The following is a 24,561-nucleotide window of genomic DNA, read 5'->3' as shown; positions in this document are numbered from 1 at the left end:
GAAGGTCAGAGAAGGGGATTTTCTCCCGATGTATTTATAAACCTCAGACGAACCGTCAGGATTTGATCAAAAGAACATTGTTTTCTATTTTCATACCTTGTCATTAGGCTCTAGATGGAAGATATTATCTCGACCACGGAGAAGAAATTCACATTAAGTGTTGTAGCAAGCAAAAAGTATCTTACAGTATTTACATTTATATATAACTTAAACACTTTAAAATATCAAAAGTACTGTGTTTAAGAAATTTCTGACTATCGGAACATTACATTAATAGAATAGTGTAGGTAGTTTGACATAATCTAAGCAGATGAATCATTTTTTTTAATTCTTAGCCCCTAAGCTGCAGATAGTTGATATCTTTTCCTACAAGACACAGAACAGCAGCATAGACCTATACTTCTAAATTATCTCGGTGGTGTGGCAAACGAAATTAAAACGAGTATCCAAATTTCTATTTGAAAAATTCTAGTGCCACAATGTCCAAAATTAAATTCAAAATTGTCATAACTTCAAAATTAAATATTTCACAATTGCATGATCCATAAACATACTTACCTACATCACAGAACAGACACTTACCTAAAAATCAAAAGAGTCCGAGATTGATTCAGCAACTTGTTTCGCTGCAATTCCGTCTGCAAAAACCTGTCTGTCTGTAACACTCTAAGGTGAAGCATTGACAGTTTCAAGTTATACGAGCTTGAGGTTCCAAAGTCAATGTATGGCGTATAGTTAATGCTTAGAAGTCAAAGTTTAAATCAGACAAAACGCTACAACTAGTCTCGAACGCTGTAGCTCACGCAAACAATCGAGAGGTCGCTTGTTAAGCGCTATTTCCGCTCACAGTTAATTAAAGAAACCTCTAAGTGAAACGAACCAGCAAAACTGTCCTAAACATTGTCTGGTAGAGTAAAATGTTTCGAGGAATGGGAAAACACGTATAAATGTTATTGTTTAGAGTTTGTACACGATTCATTACAATGTGATGATGTGGGAAATCATATGGTATATTTCATCACTAGGGCGGAAAATAGCTTTTTTCGACACGAGCTCTAGTTTGACGGGAAATGAGCAAGGGTTGAAAAGTAACTTTTTACCCTTGTGATGAACCATATTTTTGTCATATTGACAGTATAAACTAATTGACCAAACATAAATAAATTGTACCTATGGATGGGAAAACACGTATAAATATTATTGTTTGGATTCCGTACACGTTTCATTACACTCTGACGATTGAGAAATTATATTAGTAGGGCGTAAAACGACTCTTTTCGACACGAGTGCATGCTTAACTGAAATTGAGCAACGGTTTTAAAGTTACCTACTTTTTGCCTATGTGATGAATCATATTTTTTTTTTCATATTGACAATAATTTAAATAAGCTAAGTTGCAAAACGAAAATACTTCCCGTGTAAAGATAAGCTCCCAAAATGTCTTTCATCTTGTTTTCAATTTTATTATTGTGAACAAGCATCTATTTAGCAAGGTGTCGTCTGTTACGACTGTGTTTGTGTCCATTACTATCGATAGATGACGATATGTCAAACTATTAATATATCAATAGTTTCCTTGAATTCCCTAAGTTTTCTAAAGGAATAAACTGTTTCCTTGTCATCCATCTTCTTTGATTCAACGTAAACAAATTTGCATCCAGTCGACGACAATGCAACAGTGAACTACAATCGATTGAAAACTATCGATACAACAGATACTTTCGATACATTAGAGGTTAACAAGTGAGCAAAGTGCTGAGGGAGTTTTTCCCTAGGACGCCAGCATCGCCCAGGATAGTGTTTCAAACTTCATGGTAGACCTAGGGGTTGCGGCATTATCACTAAGATAAAATCGGCGATTTAGCCAGATTTGAATCCGGGACCTTAGGGACTGAAGTCCCGACTTCTACCACTAGACCAGCCTGTTCCCCACTTCTTAGGGAGTAAAATAGATCTTTATTCCTGGTGGAAAAATAGATCTACTTTAGACCCGAACACTATGGGTTGAAGACTGTGGTTTTTCCAGTACCAGTATGACGTAAAAGTAGGCAATTTTCAAAGAAATGTCCCCCATTTTATTTTTTGGAGTAAGGATTTTTTTAGAAACAACAACTCAACACTTTTTTTTTTATATCAACTCTAGTTAACACATCAACATAGTTTTGGTTTTGGTTTTTAACATTAAGCTCTTAAGAATCGGATAAATATGTTTAAAATTGCCTCAGTGGATGGTAGAATCATAAATTTTATTGTGGAAAAAGTCTAATTATTTAAGTTTGGCCAACTTAAGTGATTTGAATTGGTAATCTTCATATGAACAATTAGTGTGTATTTTTTAAATACAACTGTTGCAATAAATACGATGCTAGCTGTTTAAAAACGAAAATAAATACAGAAGTAAATGTGGACGAAAGGAAATTGTCTTAGAAAACTCATTCCCATCTGTTAATAGATGTCAGAATGGCGTTGTGTAATTAAGAAAAACGCCTTTCGTCACCTTCAAACAAAATGAGAAAGGCGTAAATTGGAAATTAATGTAAATTTCAGTTGGAAGAGGATTGTTGTTCGAGCAATCATTTGACAGTTGCTTTTACCTTAATTGGGCTTTGTGATATTTTGTAAACTATACAAGGAGTGAAATACATGTTTAAGTTTATATGTTTGAATAAGATATGTTTTTAAATTCACACGTACTTTACTAGTATAAATTGATATTTCAAGCTAAACCAATTTGTGTTATAGTGAGCTACCCGCTATAATTTGTGAAGAACAGCTGATGACGGGTAATACATTGCCTCGGCTACGCGCCACCATAATCTTTCATACCTAATCTTTTTTACTGCTTTATAAGTAAACGCAATAACCTGGAAGGTGTCGTATAATGTTACTGTGTGGTTTAAAGTCAAACAAGGAGTAATAAAGTGAATAGCGGCCCTTTCCGTACTTATCTGGTAGATTAGTTAGATTCCAAAACGTAAATGAATTAGTTAGATTGGATTACAGGCCTAGATTTGGCGTTGTAATAACATGCAGAACCAAACTTTCTGCAGTTTATTAGAAACAATTTTTTGTATACACACACCACTGGACTTAATTATTTACGTTTTTCCTTTGAACTTTAAACCGGAGGCATGGGCCTTGGTTGACATCAAACGGATTAACTGTGAGCATTTTAGCTAAATCGGTCCAGTGGTTTTAGCATGATGGAAATACATAAGTGCACTTTATTTGATGCTACAAGTTTCACAGGTACACATTTACTTATTGGCCTGTCCATTACTAAGCTTTCAGCAATTAATGCAAATATGGTGTCGGGACACTTGTTAACATTTAAATGCAATTGTAATTTGTACGAGGAATTGAGGAATGTGAAACAAAGGAATTGTAACTTTGAGAGGCCAACAAACAGGGATGACGGAATTGCACCAATTAACTGGAACAGAACCACAAATTGGGATGTGAAATGGTTTTTGTCAATTACTTTGTTGAAACTATCTATACGAATACTAACAAAAGTATCAAATTGTCAGCTACGGAACAAGCCAAAAATAACTTCGAAACTTTTTATTTTTTAATTGTTTTTTGTTTTAAACAACAATATTTCATCTTCTGTAAACCCTTCGCTGCTTTAACTAACTTCAAGCAATCATTCCAACATGAAAACCGAACTGAAATGGAAAATCATCAATTTTACCTTCGAGGGAAAATTCCCTGCAGGTGGTAACACTGAAACAACGCTTCTTGATATCGTCTGTTTATCAGTTGGTAAATAGTTCCAGTCGCTTCACAGTGAGTGGTTGATCGCGAGTTGTGCGGCAGAATGACGACCAAATCACAGGAACTTGCTGCTAAATTTACCGACCCGAGCATTAGAAACCCTCAATCCACTCAGGTAATGCACTGACAGATAAATATGATTTTTAATATACAGGATGACCGTTAAGTCTTAGGACGACTTTATAACTTTTAAACGACAAACGATATCACAACCACATTTGGTATACCGTTACTGGAAATTGTAAGCTACTTTTCTGTGTACATGGTGGTCGGATATCACCTTTGGGGGACGGCCCGTCGGGGGTCAGAAGAAAATCTTTAACGACAGCCTATGTTGAGTTGTACATCATTTTAAAGGTCTACTTCAACTGAAAACAATGCCGCAAACCGCACTTCAAAAGGTTGATCCTGCGCAAAATGGCAGATGTTTTTTTTTGAGGCATTGTATTCTACTAATAAATACCTTTAATTTGATGCATATCAATCTATGCTTCCATTCAAGATTTACTTCCGACTCCTTGTGGGCCGTCGCCCTGAAGAGTTATTTGGATCACTGAATGTGAAGTTTTGGGGATCATTTTAAAGGGAATTTTAAGCAAAGAAGAATGCCGCAAACCGTACTTCAAAAGGACCATCCGTAAAAAAATGACAGTTGTTTAAAGATTTAAAAAAGTGTTTTAATTTTAAGAAATTGGCTAATTTTGAAAATCTTTGAACATCTGCCATTTTGCGCAGGATCAACCTTTTGAAGTGCGGTTTGCGGCATTGTTTTCAGTTGAAGTAGACCTTTAAAATGATGTACAACTCAACATAGGCTGTCATTAAAGATTTTCTTCTGACCCCCGACGGGCCGTCCCCCAAAGGTGATATCCGACCACCATGTACACAGAAAAGTAGCTTACAATATCCAGTAACGGTATACCAAATGTGGTTGTGATATCGTTTGTCGTTTAAAAGTTATAAAGTCGTCCTAAGACTTAACGGTCACCCTGTATATAAAATATCATAAAAATATACCTAATTATATAAAATATTAACGAATATTGTTTTTGGCTTCTGGGTCATCAAAATGTAAAAGTAAATCGGTCTCGGGTGTAGATCTTATCTTTCCAGCTATTGTAATAACTGCTTAGAGTAGGGAAATTCGCGAAAATGTGGGATTTTATATAAGTTGTAACCCATCTGGTATTTTGTTTTTAAATAGACTACCTTAAAATATTTATGTTTAATATTTATATTTTAGTTGCTATATATTTAAAGTCTTAACATACCTTGGGAGAGTACGTGGATAATACGATTGGCTTTAAACAATAAAATTGTCTATAAACCATTATAGTTTACAGTCAATACCAATAGTAACACCCTTATGTAAGAGACAATCAGTTTTGTAGTGTTTAGACTTTTTCAAATAATCCTTTTTTATTTTTTTTTAATTTAGCAACGTCAAAAATTGGCGTTTAGTGAACTATTAATTAAATGTTTACTATAGCTAAATACCACCTTAAATGTTATGCACTTAAAATTTCAGTTGGAGAATGAAAAAATAGGTTAATTTAAAACTCAAAGTCAAATAACGTTAAACATAAGTTTAAAACAATTTTTTAATGCATTAGTAACAATTTAACTTGTTTATTCAATTTTAAATTTATATCTCGATAAAAAAGATCTAAGAATTTCAAAAGTACCTAATACACCTAAAATTGGCAGTAAATCGAACTTATATTAGTTGGTTTTACTGTATTTCATAACGGGAAAGAAATTTCCATTGTTTGTTTTCAGTCATTGAAGGTAAAATGATAATTACTTCACTGATAATTTACACGTTGATTGTTATCTCGTATTCTTGTGGAGAACAAACACCCCGGTACTAGGTCAAGTTTATTGTATCAAGTAAAATCAAATAAAAGATATATACTAACCGTAAACAAAATACAATTTACCATTTAATCTGGCAGTAATAAATACCACTACGTTAAAAATATGTTTTTGTTTCTGTAGTGTTAGCAAAACTTTACTACTCAGTTGCGAATGTGAATTAATTTATTTATCATGTCTCTCGACGGTTACAACATTTCACTATGATATTAGAGTTATTAAACGCCTAATAGTATGTGTTTTAAAAGCTCCAGATACATATAACACAACTTAAAATAATAACCAGTATTGCTAGTAGAATTTTAGTACCCGTGACCAGGGCTAGAGATATACATATGTATATCTTTAGCCCTGACCCGTGACACTATTTTATTTGCGTTATTTAAATTTACCACCAGAAAAGAATTTTTGCTTAGCTAGTAGGATACTTCTAGTAGCCTCCAATCAAAGATACTTATTAAGTATTGAAAAATTATAATATTTCTACTCTATATTACCTTAGTAAATTAAAAAAATCATTATTACACATTAACATAAGTAATAATATCAACGTGGCCAGGTTTGTGCTTCCTTACAAACATGTTAAAAATGCGGATAAGCCAGGATAAGCACATACATTAAATTACAAAATTATTTAATCGCATAGTAAGGATGGTGTAACTTCAAGCCATTATCAATCGTTATTATTGAATCGTAGGCAAATCAGTAATAGTTTAATTATTGCTTGTTCCTTACGTTCCGACTTTTTTTCCGTATTCTTCTGGTTTGTTTTCCGCAACAGATATTTACTCGATACCTAACGAAAAAGTTCAAACGGACAAAGTACTTCAAAAGAAAGACCACTTATTTGTGCCTTTTTGTGTGCTTCAATATGCGTGGAAAATACGTGCAACGCGATGCTCTACTTATTCTTCCATGTTAAAAAGGTAATATCCATGATCGGTAGGTCTTTTAAAGGGTAGACAATAATATTTTTACCTAATATTTCGCATTTGCGGCCGTGTTTTACAAATAAGTCTCTATGTCTGTAAACCAACCTGAGTAGACTATTGATGCAACGCAATACTAAACAGGCAACAACAGTTCTAATCTAAAAATGGCTACATATTTTCATAACAAAGTATAAGGTTCAGGGTTAGGTTAGGTCAACCTAATTGTTATTTGGATCTACAACTTTTATCAACACGAGTTCAGGTATCAGCAGTAATGAAAAATGTAACAAAAGTATTGTTATGTTAAAGGGGTGTGTGTGTCCTCTATCATAGTATATTTCACAACAAGAGTAGAAAGTGAGTCATTACATATTTGAGACCATGTTTGGTCGAGAATATGTATGGACCCACTTTCACTCGTGTTTTGAACGTTTCTTTTCGCTACACTACAAAGACTAATTTTTTATCCTAATTAAAACAGACATTGGATATTTCTTTATTACAGTTTTACAAAACTCATAGCATTTTAAAGGTTATGTCTTCAATTCAAAGATTTACTTTAGTTGTACAGTTTTGGTTTTTGAAAATTGAAACCGTTGACTAAACAATAACAAATCTTTGTTTGGTTACGTCAACAAAATCAAAAAAAGATAGTAAGCATTACTTTTGCACAGTAAACATTCTTTTTCCGTAGTAAACAATGTAATGGTGAATTTTCGCAGGTGATAAACATGTAACGAAAACAGGTAATTTCACAGTAGTGGGGTGAAAAATTAATAACTGCCAGACTATACCTAAGGCAGAACAGATTATTTTGTGTAAAAGTATAAACTCCCATTGCATTTTATTCTTCTATGGGAAATATGCTATAGTTTCCATGTAGTAACCATGACAAAAGTTTCCCCAAACAGTCCAATTTTAGTTGATGTTTCCCCATGTCCAACAACCCCAAAACAATATCACCCCTTCCATCACCCTGAACGTTTTTCACTGCCCTCACTCGCGCTGTAACTTATGTTTGACCCTTTCAATAAACTCCCCTCAAAGTTGTCAATATTTACATTTATACGTCAAAAATCAATATCACATAACCATTACCGGACTATCTACTATAAAGAAAAGCAAATTATTTTGATAATATCTTGATGCAATTGAGTATTTTTTTTTTACATTACGATAGAATCGATTGTAAACAATATATTTTGGAAACCCACAATCTAAATTATACTTTCTCTAATGTAATTTTATCCAATATTTCTGTATAACTTATAGTTTGTTATCTTTAAAAATGGTACATAAATATTTACAACATACAGTGGATAATATGGCAAGCAATCCTGAAAGGAAATGCATTGAAAGCTGTATATTGATATACGTATCTTCATAAAATTATAACACTTTCTTGATTCCATTTTAGGCATTTGAAGATTTAAAAAAATCTTCGTCGTAGCAACTAAAGTATGGGCTAATTGAGTCCATATTTATACTTGGTGGATAAAAGTTTAAACTTCCGTCCATACTGGACCCTAATGCAGCATCTTCAAATTATCTTGGTCTGCAGGTTCATGGCAACTGTGGTATTTACAACTTTAGCATAGTCAGTCACATTTACTCATACCTGATTCATATATGATTCACTACTTTGCGAATGGACTTACTATCATGTACATGAATGCATTCATGTACTTATATTTGTACTATTCAATAAATTTGAAACATAGAAATAAAGTACTAAAATTCTATTTTGTTAATTGTGCCATTAAGCTACTTATTTAAACATAATGTACACAAGAAAAACACAATTTACAAAAATTACAATATGAAAGTTAATATAGGTACATGAAAACAACTCGGTCACACGTAGACTAACATTTAATGTAAATAAAACACTACATTTGCCATCATGTTACACCCGCATTCGCGCAATAATTGTATTGTCAAATGAATATACATAAACAGAACATCAAAAAAACGTATTTACAAACATTAATTACACATAATAAAAACATCCTTCGCATAAATTGCAATAGGTCTATGAAAATGAATAAACATGAATACAACTTGGTCAAAATTTTCAACGTATAAAACAGAACATGAAAAACACGTATTTACTACATAAATATAGACTCATTGCGCGACTTTTGTCTAATGCAAACACAGATAATTGCTAATGCAAACAAGCCTAGTTAGAGCGATTGTTTGCTTGTTGCGTACACATGTGCTTATAACGCGATATGACTCTGATAAGCGCGCTCATGCAAACCTATGTTTTCAGCTGATTTTATTAAGACTAAAAATAAGATATTATTGACTTTAATTGCAATTATTGGTGGATAAAAATCAAATCTATGCCTGTCTGAATATTCCTATTCTATTATCACAATGTCCATCCCGATCGCAGTGAAACTTTGACATATTGTTTTCTATCTTCCTGGAAAGATTTCAGTCTTATTCTAAATCTTATTTTTTTTATTCTGCCTGTGGGCTTTTTCTCAGAAATCAAAAGGAATCAAAAACTTAACATATTATACTTAACCTAAAAGAAAGCTCAAACTTGTACATTACTTTGTGGAAGTTTCCAAAATACTCGTACTTTATACAGCTGATTCAACATAATGAAATACTTATTTTACAGTTAAAAAGTTATTCATGATAATTCCATTCCTTACGGAAACTGTGTACCATCATGGATTGAAAATGTTCCTTTTGGCTCATTAACCTTATAGACCAGTTTAATGCTATTTTAAGGTTAGATCTGTACATACCATGTAACAACCATGGGCTAAATTTGATGTTTACTGATTTTTCCTAAATTTTACAAACTGCAAAACTATTTAGGTGAATTACAACTTTAATTGTTAATTATTGGTTGCTTCAATTATTGGTTGACTGGTTAGCCAAAAAGGTCACCGGTCACCTGAAACGGGACCCAGCTGTTCCTGAACATTGGGCTTTAAATAAATGATCCTGACTAATGAAACAGCTGATCTTAGTAACAAAGCTACACAGATCATCCCACACCATACACTCATCCTTCACTCATATTTAGGTTGTTTACTCACCTAGGTGTCGTCCTCATCTCAATGATTGGATATTGATAATTGACTTGCATATTTTTTTAATGAAGACAATACCTCGTCGGAAAACTTGGCCAAAGCTACTAGTTGCATGAATAAAAACATGTAACTAGTAGTAACTTGATGCAGGAAGGTACGTTATAACCTAAAGACCTCAGACGTAGCATACTGTATATTGCAAAATGTTACATATTATTAACATATATTATTACATATTATTATCATGTTAGTTACATTTTTTTTGTAATTTTGATTCTGTGCTTACACTAAGGTACGCTGTTGTATTTCAAGTAATACTTCAAATTGATCAGCCAACGTTGATCTGCAGATCGAATGTTACTCGGCCTTTCAAAAAGTTTCAGAAGGACCTTCGTAAAAGAAGAAATGTGTAGAACGAAACCAATAAAGCACTAAAGACGAGCCTCAATACCACAATCTAAGATAAAACAAGTCTTTAACTTGATCTTGTTCCCAAAGAGCACGTTTTGTTTGAGCTGATACTTTTGTATCGTTCAGATCTTGGATCTCTCTAAAAAAGTTTCTTAGTGATCACTGATTTGTGATGCCAGTGATATGTTTATAGTGGATTTTAAAAGTATGGCTTTTAATGGAGAAAAATGTATAAAACAAAGAAATTTTACTTCTTATAAGAGACAATACGTGTTTAATAGTTAGGTGGATTTTTAGTTGGACACCGACGCACCGGTCGTGACATTATTAAACAGCCTTGCTCAGATTTTATTTGTCTGGAAAAACTATGCTTTAAAACATAAAAACTCATAAAGGTATATTTAAAAACACATAGAAGACAATAACCGCAAATATTTTTATTACAGTTACAAAATTTCTTTAGGAATAATGAAACACAATTGTAGAATAGGCTACATTATTCAATCAAACATTTAATTTCACTCGCAATTGATCAAATTTTTTTCAGTCAAGATAATAGCGATTGATTGATAAGTAGGTGGGTGATTTTGATTCTTCACAAGTGGAACTTTACTTTACCACACTGTTACCAAAAAATAATAAAAGTACATAATTTTACACCAATTAGTAGAATATTCATTGATAAATACTTTCTCCATATTTAGGTCAGTTTTTATACCTCCAAGTATCAAACGTGGGCAAAATTTAATTTCAAACGGTCAACAAGTATTTAATTCTAATCAAACTAGCAATATCCCGGAGTTATGAGTGTTTTAGGATCAATATTTTATACAAATAAAACTACGTTTGAATGAGCATTTTGACCAAAGGAGGATATCGTCGCCGAAGTGGCCGTGGTCTATGACCTTCAGACCGTTATTTGACACTCGTAAGTCGTTACTCCAATTGGACTGACCCTCCTGGGCCGATGTGAACTTGGACTGTCTTAACTTGTTGATAAGAGAATAATTAGAAATTTTACTTTATTTACTACCGCAAAGATTAGGATAAAATTATTGGCCCATGTTCATAATACCTGTAAATGGGGGCATACAAAATCCGTTGACCAGCAATTTAGTCCCATGCCCAAATGAACATCTCACAGATTAAAGTCTGCGAGATGCAATCATGAGTCAGAAAGAGATGCACCTGTAAACATGCCTGACGATAACTTCCGAGATTACACCGGCCACTCATTCCATAGTCAGCTGGAAATAGATAAGTCTTCGTCTCGCACATGTACACAGCACTAGACTACAGCACTATAGCAGGATATTTATACTACAGTACTTCTGTAGAAAACGAAGACGAAATACGTAACTTCGTATTGATAAGATAGGTTATAACATTGTATTTTAACCAATGTAATATTCTGAATTTTTGTAGTTATTTTTAACTGGACCTTTACTCTCTGTATGTTAAGTTAGCCCCGAAGGTGTTATTCGGAACGACTTGTTCATGTCTTACCGAAGTTTAAATTTATTATATTTTACATTTCTTCAAATTTGGTCGTACATTTGTACATTTTAGAAGATAGGGGACGATATTGTGAAACAGAAAGCTTACGTTACATGCGAATATTACTATTAACAGTCGCGGGAATTCCAAGAAACTGCACGTTTTTGCATGTTTTTGGTGCTATTTTAAAACTACGAAATGCTCCACATACTTCCGTCATATTCACTTCACGCATAATACATCTGAGGCTGACATCTTCACCGATCTGTTAAAACCAGCAGCACAGACATTAATACACCAGAGGCAAAGGATACTACAAGTAGACTTCTCATCACATTGCAAAATGTTAGTCACAAAAGGAAAAGTTTAACAAATAAAATTGATTGACAGATAATTGCATTAATTGTCTAATGCAAGTTAACAAAAGTGTTCCCTACTGTCTTAATATACGGGCAATTGCGGAAACTAGGGACTGCTGCCACCTGGCAAGGGTTGTACACACAAGTCCTTACAAATACAAAATATTTAAAAACAGGAACATTGTGGACATGTTACCTGGTAATTACGGCGGAAAATAAAGGTTGCAAGGGACAGGCCACGGACACACAATCATTGTAGTACATAAAGATACCTTGGGAACGATTTCTAAGTACGTGCATTGGAAAGACGATGTTGGCTGACTAGAGAGAGAGTGAGAGGGGGTTATGGGAATTCTTTTGGGAGAGAGAAAGACAGGAAAATACATCCGGGTACGTCCGGGTCCGGCTGTAGTAGCTATTCTTCCTCTCAATGTTAGCGATGTTGACGTCTGATGCAAGATCACGACTCTCTCCCCCCCCCCTCTCTCTCTCCATTCCCCCCTTAGCTGGACCATTGGCCAGTCGGCGTGTCTGTTAACTATTCGTGTTTATTTACAAACGAGCCGCGCGCTGCAAGTCGTTTACTTCAACACACACTGTTACTCAAACATTGAAGTCGTGTGTCTACTCAGCTCTGCTACAGTAGCCACAGTCTAAAATGGACAGTGGGAAATAAGAACCTTTGCTATAACTCTTCAAACTATTGATGTAGAATTACTTCAACTTCTGATGTGCGAACGTAAAATGTCATCAAATTTATTATAAACTAGGAAGGAACTACATGAAATTAAGTTATACCCTGTAGTTCCCCGGTACTCGAAGGTCCCGAAGGTTTTGGAACGTCTATTCATCGGAGACGAATTTGATCCAATTTCGCCCCCTGTGGGTTACCAAGTGAGAGAGTTTGATAAAAATTAGTGGTGTAATTAATTGAGATTCTTAGTTTATTTTTTTGCAATATTATTATTTTTTTTTCTAAAGCAGATTTAAAAGAACACAAACAATATTACTCTTCTGTCTAGCATTCAGTTACGAAGCATTAATTAATCAACTAGTTTAATTAATGATACCAGCAACTATAACTAGTTTTTTTTCTTCTTTTAAATACTGTTCTTTGTAACTTCAACCACAAAATGAAAAAGTGATATACGTACACAAACAAAACTATTTTGAAACTATTTTTGAGTTGAGGTCACCTCACTGGTTATTTATTTGGAACTACGATTCGGAGAAAATCTACGCATAAGTTTCTACACTTCTATTTTCTACCTTACTTTTTGTTGCTGACATAGTTTTTCAGTCATACAGTTGCTATAGCTGTCAAACTAGTCAAAATTCATACTAAATTACATTATACATTTTTGGAAGCATGATCAATTATTTCAATTATCGCAACTGCAAATGGTTCACCTGCCATTATCGACAAATTAATGTTGATAAGTAGGCATACGTGCAACATTTTCATTGGTATTTCTTTGTAAATATAGCACAATATTTGACAACGTAAATATTTTTTCCTACAGTTACCTAACAATGTACATGTTCTCTCACTGATTTGAGAAAGCAAAGTGGCCAATTCGCTCATCAGTGAGACAATGTTAACATTGTCTCACTCTAATTACTTTGTCTCACTCCAGATTTGCAACGTGAAGGCACGAAATAGTGAGCGCGTAACATGTCGGCAACGTCGTATGCGCGCGAAATACGTTGGCAGCACTGGCTGTAAATCAGCTGGTCAGCTGTTGTACTGTTGTATTTGTCACTTCACGTTAAATGTTATATTAAAAGTTCACTTCTGTGTAAAAATAAGTTATGTTTCTTCACCAATTTATTTGTTTTATGGTAACTGTAGGAAAAGTATAATGTGCAACTCGAGTTCAAAGTACAATTGCCTCACTCGAGAAACCATTGAGTAAGGATTTCTCTCGAGTGAGTCAATTGCTCACTTTTCTCACTAGTTGCACAAATAACTATTCATGTAAAGATAACCTCTCAAAACTACCAACAATTTTTTCAAGTTTACTAATGCATTCAAACAGCTGTTTAGTAAGTGAATCAATTATTTCGTCTATTACAATTGTGTTAGTGTATACTACCATAGACAACAAGAATTAAATATAGACTGTCAGCCTTGCTGTGATTACCATGGTTACCATAGGATCTGGCGCACACCGCTGGGAGCACCGTAGCGCGTACATACATGGCGCTCCCAGTGGTGTGAGCCAGAATCTAGGGTAACCGCAGCACAGCTGACGGTCTTTATTTAGTTCTTTTTGTCTATGATACTACACTATCGAAATTTCGCACTATTGACGAGGAGAATGCAACACTTAGCTACAATCGATTAAAACAATCGATAAATGATTTTGATACATGTGATTGCTTACTAATTTACAATAGAAATTTACAACTGAGTTTACAACAGCTGATTTTTACATGGAGAAAATAGCTACTTTGAACCTCTAAACTGCTATAATTTTAGCTCAGTGTTTGAACCCGCCATGCATGTGTTAAAACAGCTGTTTATGTGGAAAATATTAACACTCTCACCTGAAATAGTATCTTTCATTATTCATATTCATTTACAACGGTAATAAACCAGCAGCTGTAGTTTGCCGACCACAGCTCAATATAACTCTGAGTACGGATTATCAATCTTAAGTCTGATAAAATTAACTGGGTCAATAACGCACTAAACAGACCATTAGATATTACTTTATCTAATTAATATTCCTTTTATTATTCATATCAAATTGTCTCGAAAATATTACGAAGGTCATGATCCCAATTAATATTTACTAAAACAATAATTTATCGAGTTTTAAGTGCGAGGTTGGTAAATTGAAATAGAATATACTGCACTACCAGTATTCATGATTAGTATTTAATCTTTGAAGCTTACGTGTTACATATGGGGTTGGGGGTTTCAAATCAATATGTTTTTAGATTTCGTTGTAAGAGGACACGGTACATGTTCTAGTATATCTTGTAGCAGGATTTAGCATTTGTTTATTAGGAAAGCACAAAGGAATACTACGGCACTATCACATATTATCATGCGGAAGATAAAATCAGTATTTGATCAATCTTTGCCTGGCTATTATTTATTATATTCTGCTATTTTATTTAGTTTATAGAAAAGAGATACACATTTAAATTGCATTTTACAATTTATTTACTAAATTAAATGCGTAAAGATAAAATCTAGCCAATCACCATGAGACTTTATGATTTTCTTCTATGTATCTATAAGAAGGTTTCTACTTGAAATTATATAAACTATTAATTCTAACAAAAAAGGCTCCGTTATTTAGCGCCCATAGTAACATTGTATGGCTGTCTTTGAAATGAGCATATTTTTAGGTCAAATAAATAGTTATTTGTGCAACTAGTGAGCAAAGTGAGCAATTGCCTCATTCGAGAGAAATCCTTACTCACGAGCCATAGGCAAGGAATGGAGTGACTCTGTGGAATGGAGTGAGGCAATTGCACTTTGCACTCGAGTTGCACATTATATTTTTCCTGCAGTTACCAAAAAACAAATAAATTGGTAAAGAAACGTGCCTTCATGTTGCAAAAATGGAGTGAGACAAAGTAGTTAGAGTGAGACAATGTTAACAGTGTCTCACTGATGAGCGAGTTGGCCACTTTGCTTTCTCAAATCAGTGAGAGAACATACATTGTTAGGTAACTGTAGGAAAAAATAATATCAGCTGTTGCTAAAAATATTTTCTGATGTGGAAATGAATAATGATTGGTACTCAGCGAAAAAATGTTCATTTCCATTAGTTATTGAGAAACAACCCAAAAAAAAACTTTCAGAAAAGTTCAATGAAATTTTTAATATGCATTGTTGTTATGTGATATGCTATGCTAAATTATGTATTTGCATGGAAAGAACCTGAAAATGTGCTTAATGCAATCTAGCAAAAATGTATATATTGTTTTTCTCAAATAACCAATTAATTTTCATTTATTACGTTTATCCAAATGTTACCGTTTTGCACTCCAAAATCAAAAATAGTAACATTAGGTTGTTTGCTACTAGGGTGTTCATTTGAAAACTTTCCATATCTGTTGTGTGCAAAGGTAAGGCTTTTAACACTTGTTTGTTCTCATTTCCCCCTAATTTGGACATGCCAAATCCAATAAAATTATTTTCAATTTTGAAAAATGCCCCAAAAGGGCCCAATTTGGGGGGTAGGGGTGCTTTTTGAGAAATTTTCAAATGTAAACATGGGTTGTGTGATACATCAATTTAAAGCTCTAATAACCCCGATCATTTTGGTGCAAAAAAAGTTAAATTATCTTTAACCGTATTTACAGGGTGGGTCAAAACGTTTTAAAAAAGGACTTAAAAAGGACTTAAAGGCAATTTTTAAACGGTAAGATATAGAAAGAAAACTTAAATACGTAAAATGTTTGTTAAAAAAGGACCTTTCACGTGGTATGAAATTCGTTATACCTTGCTATTTAAGAATTTTTAGTTTTCAGCTTTCTTTTATTCTTAAAATTTGAGATTTTTTTAAATTAGATAATAACTTGGAAAATGCCCTTACTACAAGTTATCTTAAAGAGTAGCTCAAGAATAAGCTTGGAAAGAAATTTGGCGCTGTTCCGTTCAGTAGTTAGGGTAATACGGTACTTAACTTCAAAGTCCTTTTTTAAAACGTTTTGACCCACCCTGTAAATACGGTTAAAGATAATTAAACTTATTTTGCACCAAAATGATCGGGGTTATTAGAGCTTTAAATTGATGTATCACACAACCCATGTTTACATTTGAAAATTTCTCAAAAAGCACCCCTACCCCCCAAATTGGGCCCTTTTGGGGCATTTTTCAAAATTGAAAATAATTTTATTGGATTTGGCATGTCCAAATTAGGGGGAATTGAGAGTAGTGGAGAACTGCCGGTTTTACCTCACTTTAGACACGTTTTTCCCATGTTATTCTTATGGGGATCATTTTTTGGCCACCAATTCCAAAAATCCTGATCTTTGCCCAAATATCCCTATAAAATTGTCAAACCTTATTTCTTAGTTATTCCCTATAAATATATTCGATATTAAGCAAAAAATAAAAAAAAAACTAATTATTTCATTTATTGACCCATGCATGTGTATATGTATAGTAGTATAGTTTGTCGCCGCCGTTTTTTGCGGCACGAGGTTTTTGGGCCAACTCCCCGCCCATGCCTAATTGCTAGTACATTTACCATTCCCCTTTCTAGTTGATGTATTATATTTCTGTCTTATCTTATCTATATATTAGACGTATGAGTTGTTTAATATTGTTAGTATAGTTTGTCGCCGCCGTTTTTTGAGGTTCGACATTTTTGGGCCAACTCCCCCCCTCACCCCTCACCCCCTCACCACTCCCCTCTGCCCCATGCACAATTGCTAGTACATCTACCATTCCCCTTTCCAGTTGATATATTATATTTCTATTTCAAAATCATGTATGTGCGAACTCGGCTCATGGCGTGGGCGCGCTCCTGGTCGCGGGCATGCTCCCTTGGACATCCTTAGTGGAAATCCACGAGTTCTGGCTACTTGGGAACCCAAGCCATTTGACATACAATAAATCACCCTTCCTTCTAATTACCTTCTCTACCAAATACATGTCTTTATACTTGGTCTTTAACAACTCCTCTGTATAGAAGCCTCCCCTGATTATATTACCATTTTCATCTTTCAAGATATAAGTCACAGGCTTTGTATTTTTAACTTCTGCTATTGTAAATAACTCCCCTGTCCAATTTGGAGTATAACCTTTACTAAAAACATGTTTATACTTGGAAATTCTCACGCTATCACCTACCTTATATCTTGGCTTTTTAACTTGCACTACTTTAGAAGTCCTTTCATGCAACCTCTCATGCACATATTTACTGTTCTTAATATTCACTTGGTTAGGCTTCATTCCTATAGATCTATGCACTTTATTATTATATTTTCGAATTAACTTTGGAAGTAAATCCAACCATTTATAACTCCCCTGAGCACTAAATTCTCTATATAACCAATTCTTTAAAGTTCTCTGAAACCTCTCCACAATTGCAGCCTTAGTTGTAGAAAATGTGTGATAGTGATTAATATTTAATTTTTTCATTAGTTTGCTAAAATATTGATTAAAAAATTCTTTTCCATTGTCGGATTGAATGTTTTTAACCCCCTTTGGTAGAATGGTTTTAATGGCTTCTGTAACCACCAACCCTGTCTTATTCTTTAGTGGAGCAGCATAAGCTTTTTTAGAAAATGTATCTATTAAAGTTAAAATATATTTATTGCCAGAATTCTCTCTAGCATAGTTTTGCATATCAATTAAATCTATTTGTACAGTTTCGTTTATACCCAATACTTTAAAAGACCTTCTAATGAAATTCTTTCTTGCAGGCTTATGAAGTTCGTATGCGATTTCATTCATTTTTTATAACATCATCCTTTCCTGTAACTCTAAATACATCACCATTAGCCCCAATCAATAGATTATCTTCCATTCTTTTAAATACATAGTTTTCTGGTATATATGGTCTATTATCTATATACTTAAATCCACTCAAAGATGTGGGGTCAGCAACTAATAAATCAGGATTATATTCCATCAAATTAAAATTTTTTTCTCCATATACAAATTTTGATCCATCGTAATGCATAGCTTGTGACATTAGACAAATATCATCCGAATGTTCTCCCTCTGGTAGATTCCTTATAAATTGTTTTTTGGCATCCCAACATTTTTCTTTTTTATCAAAAGTTATAGTCTGTTCTTTTATAACACAGTCAGTTTCATCAATGGCAGGTTTAACACGTACTAACCTTTTATTATAAAAACTCCAATAGCCTGCTTCCATTTTTGGAACTTGTGAAACATTCACAGCATCTTTACTATCTGTACCTTCCATCAAATTGCTAAGTTTCTGTTTCTTAGCATTCCAAACACCATTCTCTGATTCTAAAAATTCATAATTATTATCATCTTGTATAAATTTACCATCTTCTTTTCGTATTAAAGTCTGTTGTAAAGTGGGCACATCATCTAAACTTTCACCCTTTTCTACATTAGTAATTTTCCGTTTCTTAGCATTCCAAACACCATTCTCCGATTCTAAAAATTCATAATTTTTATTGTCTTGTACAAATGTACCACCATCTGTTCGTATTAAAGTCTGTTGTAAAGTGGGCACATCATCTAAACTTTCACCCTTTTTCACATTAGTAATTTTCTGTTTTTTAGCATTCCAATTTTTATTCTTAGATTCTAAAAACTCATATTTAGTTTTACCTTGTAAAAAGACATCACCTTTTCTAGTTAATGTCTGTCCTAAAGTTGATACATCATCTACAAACTCCCCATTTTTAACATTACCAATTTTACGGTTTAAACAATTCCAACTATCATCTTGTAAATTTAAAGTAGGTTCACTACTCATGGTTGCCGCCCTGGGTTCTGCAGGCTTATTATATGGATTATATAAACGATAAAATTTATCTATAAACATATTTTTATTTAATAAATAATTCCACTTTCTCTCAATTCCTCAATAATGGAATCTATTTCATTATCCACTCCTGAGTTACCGGCTTGGCGACTTAGCCAAAGAAGTCTTAACCTATCTACAAGCTCATTAGGATCATCCCAATAAATATAGTCTATTTTATTACCAGTCACTTGTCTCAAACCTTCACCAACAGATTTAAATAGAGGTTTAATTATATTAAGATATTTAGTATGTCTATTACTTGAAATTGGTGCACCATCTTTGTAACTCTTTAAATGTCCATTTGTAGCTTCCAAAATCTCTTTATAATTTTGCAAATCAGCCTGAGTATAGTTCTCAGGTTCTTTTAACGTTAACAATTCCCATAAACCTTTTGTCCCCTTGTAGGTTTTATTTGCAACTGTAACATCATCATTGCCAATATCAACTTCCTTATTTCCAATAAAAAATTTATTTGCTTCTCGTCTAATACCATATGTAGTGTCTGTCATACTACTTTTACTGAGGTAATTTCCTAAATAGTCTGATGCTAAAAGACCAAAATCTAATTTCTGTGGGGTGGATGGTTGTAATGGTTGTAATGGTTGTAATCTTGGTATCATTGATATTCTAGATGGAGTCATTGGGAGTATCTCCATTCGAGGCCTCTCTGATGTGATTTTCTTTAATTCTTGTAATGGCTCTATTAAAGGTTGGAATGTTTGGAACCTCTCTTCAGCCTCTAGAAACTTGCCACGTTTTAAAGCTCTATATTTCTCTCGTATTTGATTTGCAGAGTCAACCAATTCTTGTTTAATGTTTTTCATCTTTTATTTACATTTTATTTATCTCATTTGACAAAGGATTGTACTCAAACACTTTATCATGTATTATCAAACAATATGCAGATGTATTTGCTGGCACATTTTCTGCAGTTTCAATCTCTAATTTAATATCAACAATTCCTTCTTTCACTGTTTCGTTCTGTCTAGAACAGTCTATTACAATTAGTGGATATTTCTTCATAAACTCGGCCCTACTAATCATAGGATCTGGGATAGTATTATAGTAAGTCTCTCTAAACCTCATAAACATCTCATAAGCTTTAGAGACATCTCCATTTTCAAAGTCGAGATTTAAATCACTTGTAAAAGTCCTCTGTAACTATAGCATACATTAATGAATCTGTATCTGTCATTAGAAATCTTTTGTTCTTAAATTTTGACATATAATTATAGTGGAAATCATACATTATTACTTTACTGATATCCAAAATGGTCATTCCTAAATATATTGGTTTATTAAACTTTACAACTAATTTATTTAAATGTATAGCATGTAAATTGTTATCAAACTTTTTGCTACAGTCAAACCTTGGATTAGTGACATATTTTGTTAATAGTGACTCATCCTTGAGATATATATCACGAAACTTGCGTTGATTCATGATTGTTCGACCAAAGAGACTATTATTTAACAATTTATAAAAGTCTTTTTCGAAATCAGTTTTAGCACATTTGCGTTTTTCAATATTAAAATTAATATAGGGCGCAAGCCATTTAGACTGTCTAAATTTTAAAATTCTATGGTATTTTGTTACAATCAAACCCAATTCCTCATATTTTTGTAATGCTTTATAATGTAAAATATATTTAGTTTTGTCATTTAAATTAGGTATTAATTTGCCATTCATTTTCTCTGGTGCTAATGGATAGTCATTATGTAAATCATGTAAGCTTTTATCATATTTTAAATCAACTTCTAAAATGTATCCAAACTCATCATTTTGATTATATTTGTAGTCTATCTCATTAGTCCAACTGAATCCATCCACAGGCAGTGGCTCGCACATTGCTGTAGAGTATAGTGAGTTACAATCTAAATATATTAAATAGACACTCTCTTGATTGGGATCATAGTGTTCACCCATATATCTATTATTTGCTTTAGCGTAACGTGTAGAAATCATACTGACTCCTCCTCTGATCGCACTTTCTATGAACAAATGCATGTCAACATCTTTGAATATTTGTAATTTTATTCCTGTCATTCTAAGACAGGCCTCCCATGTAAGTCCAGGAAGTGAATACATATGTACAGGGTCAAGTTTGTAATCTTTTAAACACAGGTCTCTAAATGTCTCAAACACATCAGCCAGTAGCAATACATCTGTTTTAAGATATAAATCATGATATTCTTGTAAATTATGTATATTAAAATGGGTCCATACATTTTTAGCATGTTCATATTCATTGGGAGAGATATGTTCTTTAGTTATAGAACTGTAAAATGTTTCAATTGGGGGTAGAGACTCTGCAAACTTATCTGGTCCCGTCATATGTTCATAGGGATATACACCTTTACGTTGTAGTAGTGGATTTTGTATGAATCTAAATGTGTTCAAATTGGAAGCCAATTTATATAATGGAAGGGACAGAAAGTTGTATGAATCTAAAAATACTAAATCATCAACAGAGAATGATATATATTTTTCCATATCTTTAGCTATACAATTTAATTTACGTTTATTAAACTTTCCCAAATGTTGCATTATTATGTGACCATCATAATTTTTCAAGTTATGGAAGAATACTGGTATTTTCTTTGTTACTTTATAGTTTAAATTACAATCATTGTGGGCAGCTCCACGGTATTGTCCAGAGGAATGGCAATGATCTCTCACCCTATCAAAATATAGGGGCTTTTCACAAATGTGACAATGTGTTGAGTTTTGGAAAGATACCTCTTGCTCAGGGGTCATTTGAAGAGGAATATATATTGCCATTTGATTTTTAATATAATCATAAGTTTGAAATAATCTTTCAAAAAACACGTCCATAACATTTGTGCCACTATACAACTCTTCAGAAATAATTTTTGAATCTTTTACTACGACAAATGCAAATCCCGATGGTGTATGTATATTGGAGTTTATAAAGCATTCAAAATCTGCATAAATCACAAATGGGGCTTTAAGTTGATATTTATAGTTTTTAAATTGTAATGTATCTTGTTTAGACATTTCCACTCGTTGAGCATCAAAGTTTTTACAATATGTTACATGACGTTCTAATATATCATTAGTGTAAAAATGTTGTAAACACAACTTGCAAAAATGCTGCTTATGGCCATGTTTTGTAGAGTGGAACATTAACCTATCAAAATCACGAATTAAACAATAATGTGATTTACGACCTTCTTGTAATAATAATAAATCTATGTGAGTATTACTATTTAGTTTAGTCGTTCTTAATGGATATATAAATTTATCATATTCAACCCCAAATACATTAATACTTATATCATTCTGTGTTTCAAATTTATCTATATCAGATATTTTCACAGGATACTTTATGTTTGTCATATTCAACTGTCTTTCATAGGGTACATAATTAGAAACCCTTTCAGCATTGTTTGCATACCTTGGATGTAAAGCTGCTAAAATCGACCAAAGAAAGCATCTATTGTCAGAATTCTTTATATTTAAAACAGCATATTTTGATTGAATACTTTTTGGTGTGGGGATATATGACTTTGGAGTTAGGGGTTTATACTTGTAAACATGCAACTGCCAATATTTAGTATGGTCATATATCCATCCACTGCCTTGGGCTTGATATTTGTGTATGGAAGCATCAATCTTTGAAAGTGCATTTTCAATTTGAGGCTTTAAATCTCTCTTCTCAATAGTTAAGGTAGTAAGACTTCGAAAATCTGCTATACATTCTTTTTCATTAACTAATTTACCATTTTGATCCATTGAATATTTTATAAATTTGATTCTCCTAACTAAAGTCCATTTTATCGGTAGAGGACAAGACTTCAGAGTATTTTCAAGGTCAGTTCTAATCGATTCACCAACAAATTTAATCATTGTGTATGGACATTTCATGCAAGAATTAACATGTCTTTTAAAATGTCCAACAATATTCGTTTTACAGAAATTACAACTCTTGTGACTTTGTAATATATGCGATTTTAGAGCAATGTTACTATCACAGATTAAATTACAAACTTTGCACAGTTTCACCTTCATTTGATGAATTACCTTGTAGTGACGAATCATATTACTTTTGGTGGAGAGCGACACGGAGCAGTGTTGACAGGTGGGCCTCATTTTTATATATAACAAAAAAAATTTGTGTCACTTCTATTTATAGACTTTTCGAAAATTTCAAAATTTTGGAAATTTTAATAATTTTCAGCTAGAAATTAAAAATTTGTAAAAATTACTTCAACAGATCCAAGACTAGCAAAGAACAAGCCCAAGTGAGTGACGTTTTCACCACGTCACCACTAGAGGCAAGAAACAACCATGAGTCAGGATCGCGCCCACGCCATGAGCCGAGTTCGCACATACATGATTTTGAAATAGAAATATAATATATCAACTGGAAAGGGGAATGGTAGATGTACTAGCAATTGTGCATGGTGCAGAGGGGAGTGGTGAGGGGGTGAGGGGTGAGGGGGGGAGTTGGCCCAAAAATGTCGAACCTCAAAAAACGGCGGCGACAAACTATACTAACAATATTAAACAACTCATACGTCTAATATATAGATAAGATAAGACAGAAATATAATACATCAACTAGAAAGGGGAATGGTAAATGTACTAGCAATTAGGCATGGGCGGGGAGTTGGCCCAAAAACCTCGTGCCGCAAAAAACGGCGGCGACAAACTATACTACTATACATATACACATGCATGGGTCAATAAATGAAATAATTAGTTTTTTTTTTATTTTTTGCTTAATATCGAATATATTTATAGGGAATAACTAAGAAATAAGGTTTGACAATTTTATAGGGATATTTGGGCAAAGATCAGGATTTTTGGAATTGGTGGCCAAAAAATGATCCCCATAAGAATAACATGGGAAAAACGTGTCTAAAGTGAGGTAAAACCGGCAGTTCTCCACTACTATTGAGAACAAACAAGTGTTAAAAGCCTTACCTTTGCACACAACAGATATGGAAAGTTTTCAAATGAACACCCTGTATGTTTATTTATCCTCTTATGACTGCAAAGATTGCATAAATATAAATGTGCCATTTGCCATGTTTTGTTGTAGTTTCAATAGCTAACTTTGTAGACTGCGTCAAACGAAATAGATAAAATATATGAATTCAGTAGCTGCTTACGAATAACTAATTTAATTTGATTTATTGACCA

At 33.3% G+C, this 24,561-nt stretch overlaps 1 protein-coding gene across 3 annotated transcripts in view; it reads left to right on the top strand.

The window, feature by feature from the left end:
* The window catches only part of LOC129005871 (venom dipeptidyl peptidase 4-like), a 60,723-nt gene that overhangs the window by 9,768 nt on the left and 26,394 nt on the right, over positions 1–24,561 (top strand). Inside the window, exon 1 of one of the 3 annotated variants that reach the window (XM_054434901.1) lies at positions 3,809–3,892. The exons of the other annotated variants lie outside the window; for them this stretch is intronic. Coding sequence (XP_054290876.1) covers positions 3,821–3,892 — 72 coding nt within the window. The 5' untranslated portion in view covers positions 3,809–3,820. Of the gene's footprint in view, positions 1–3,808; positions 3,893–24,561 lie in introns of those variants that run through there. 3 annotated transcript variants of the gene reach the window in all.

The sequence above is a fragment of the Macrosteles quadrilineatus genome, unplaced genomic scaffold (genome assembly GCF_028750875.1).
Source record: "Macrosteles quadrilineatus isolate MER2022 unplaced genomic scaffold, UCM_ALF_1.0 Scaffold_39__1_contigs__length_1060358, whole genome shotgun sequence".
NCBI classification, from domain to species: domain Eukaryota; kingdom Metazoa; phylum Arthropoda; class Insecta; order Hemiptera; family Cicadellidae; genus Macrosteles; species Macrosteles quadrilineatus.
Note: the sequence above shows the minus strand (reverse complement) of the source record. Positions and strands in the feature narration are given on the sequence as shown.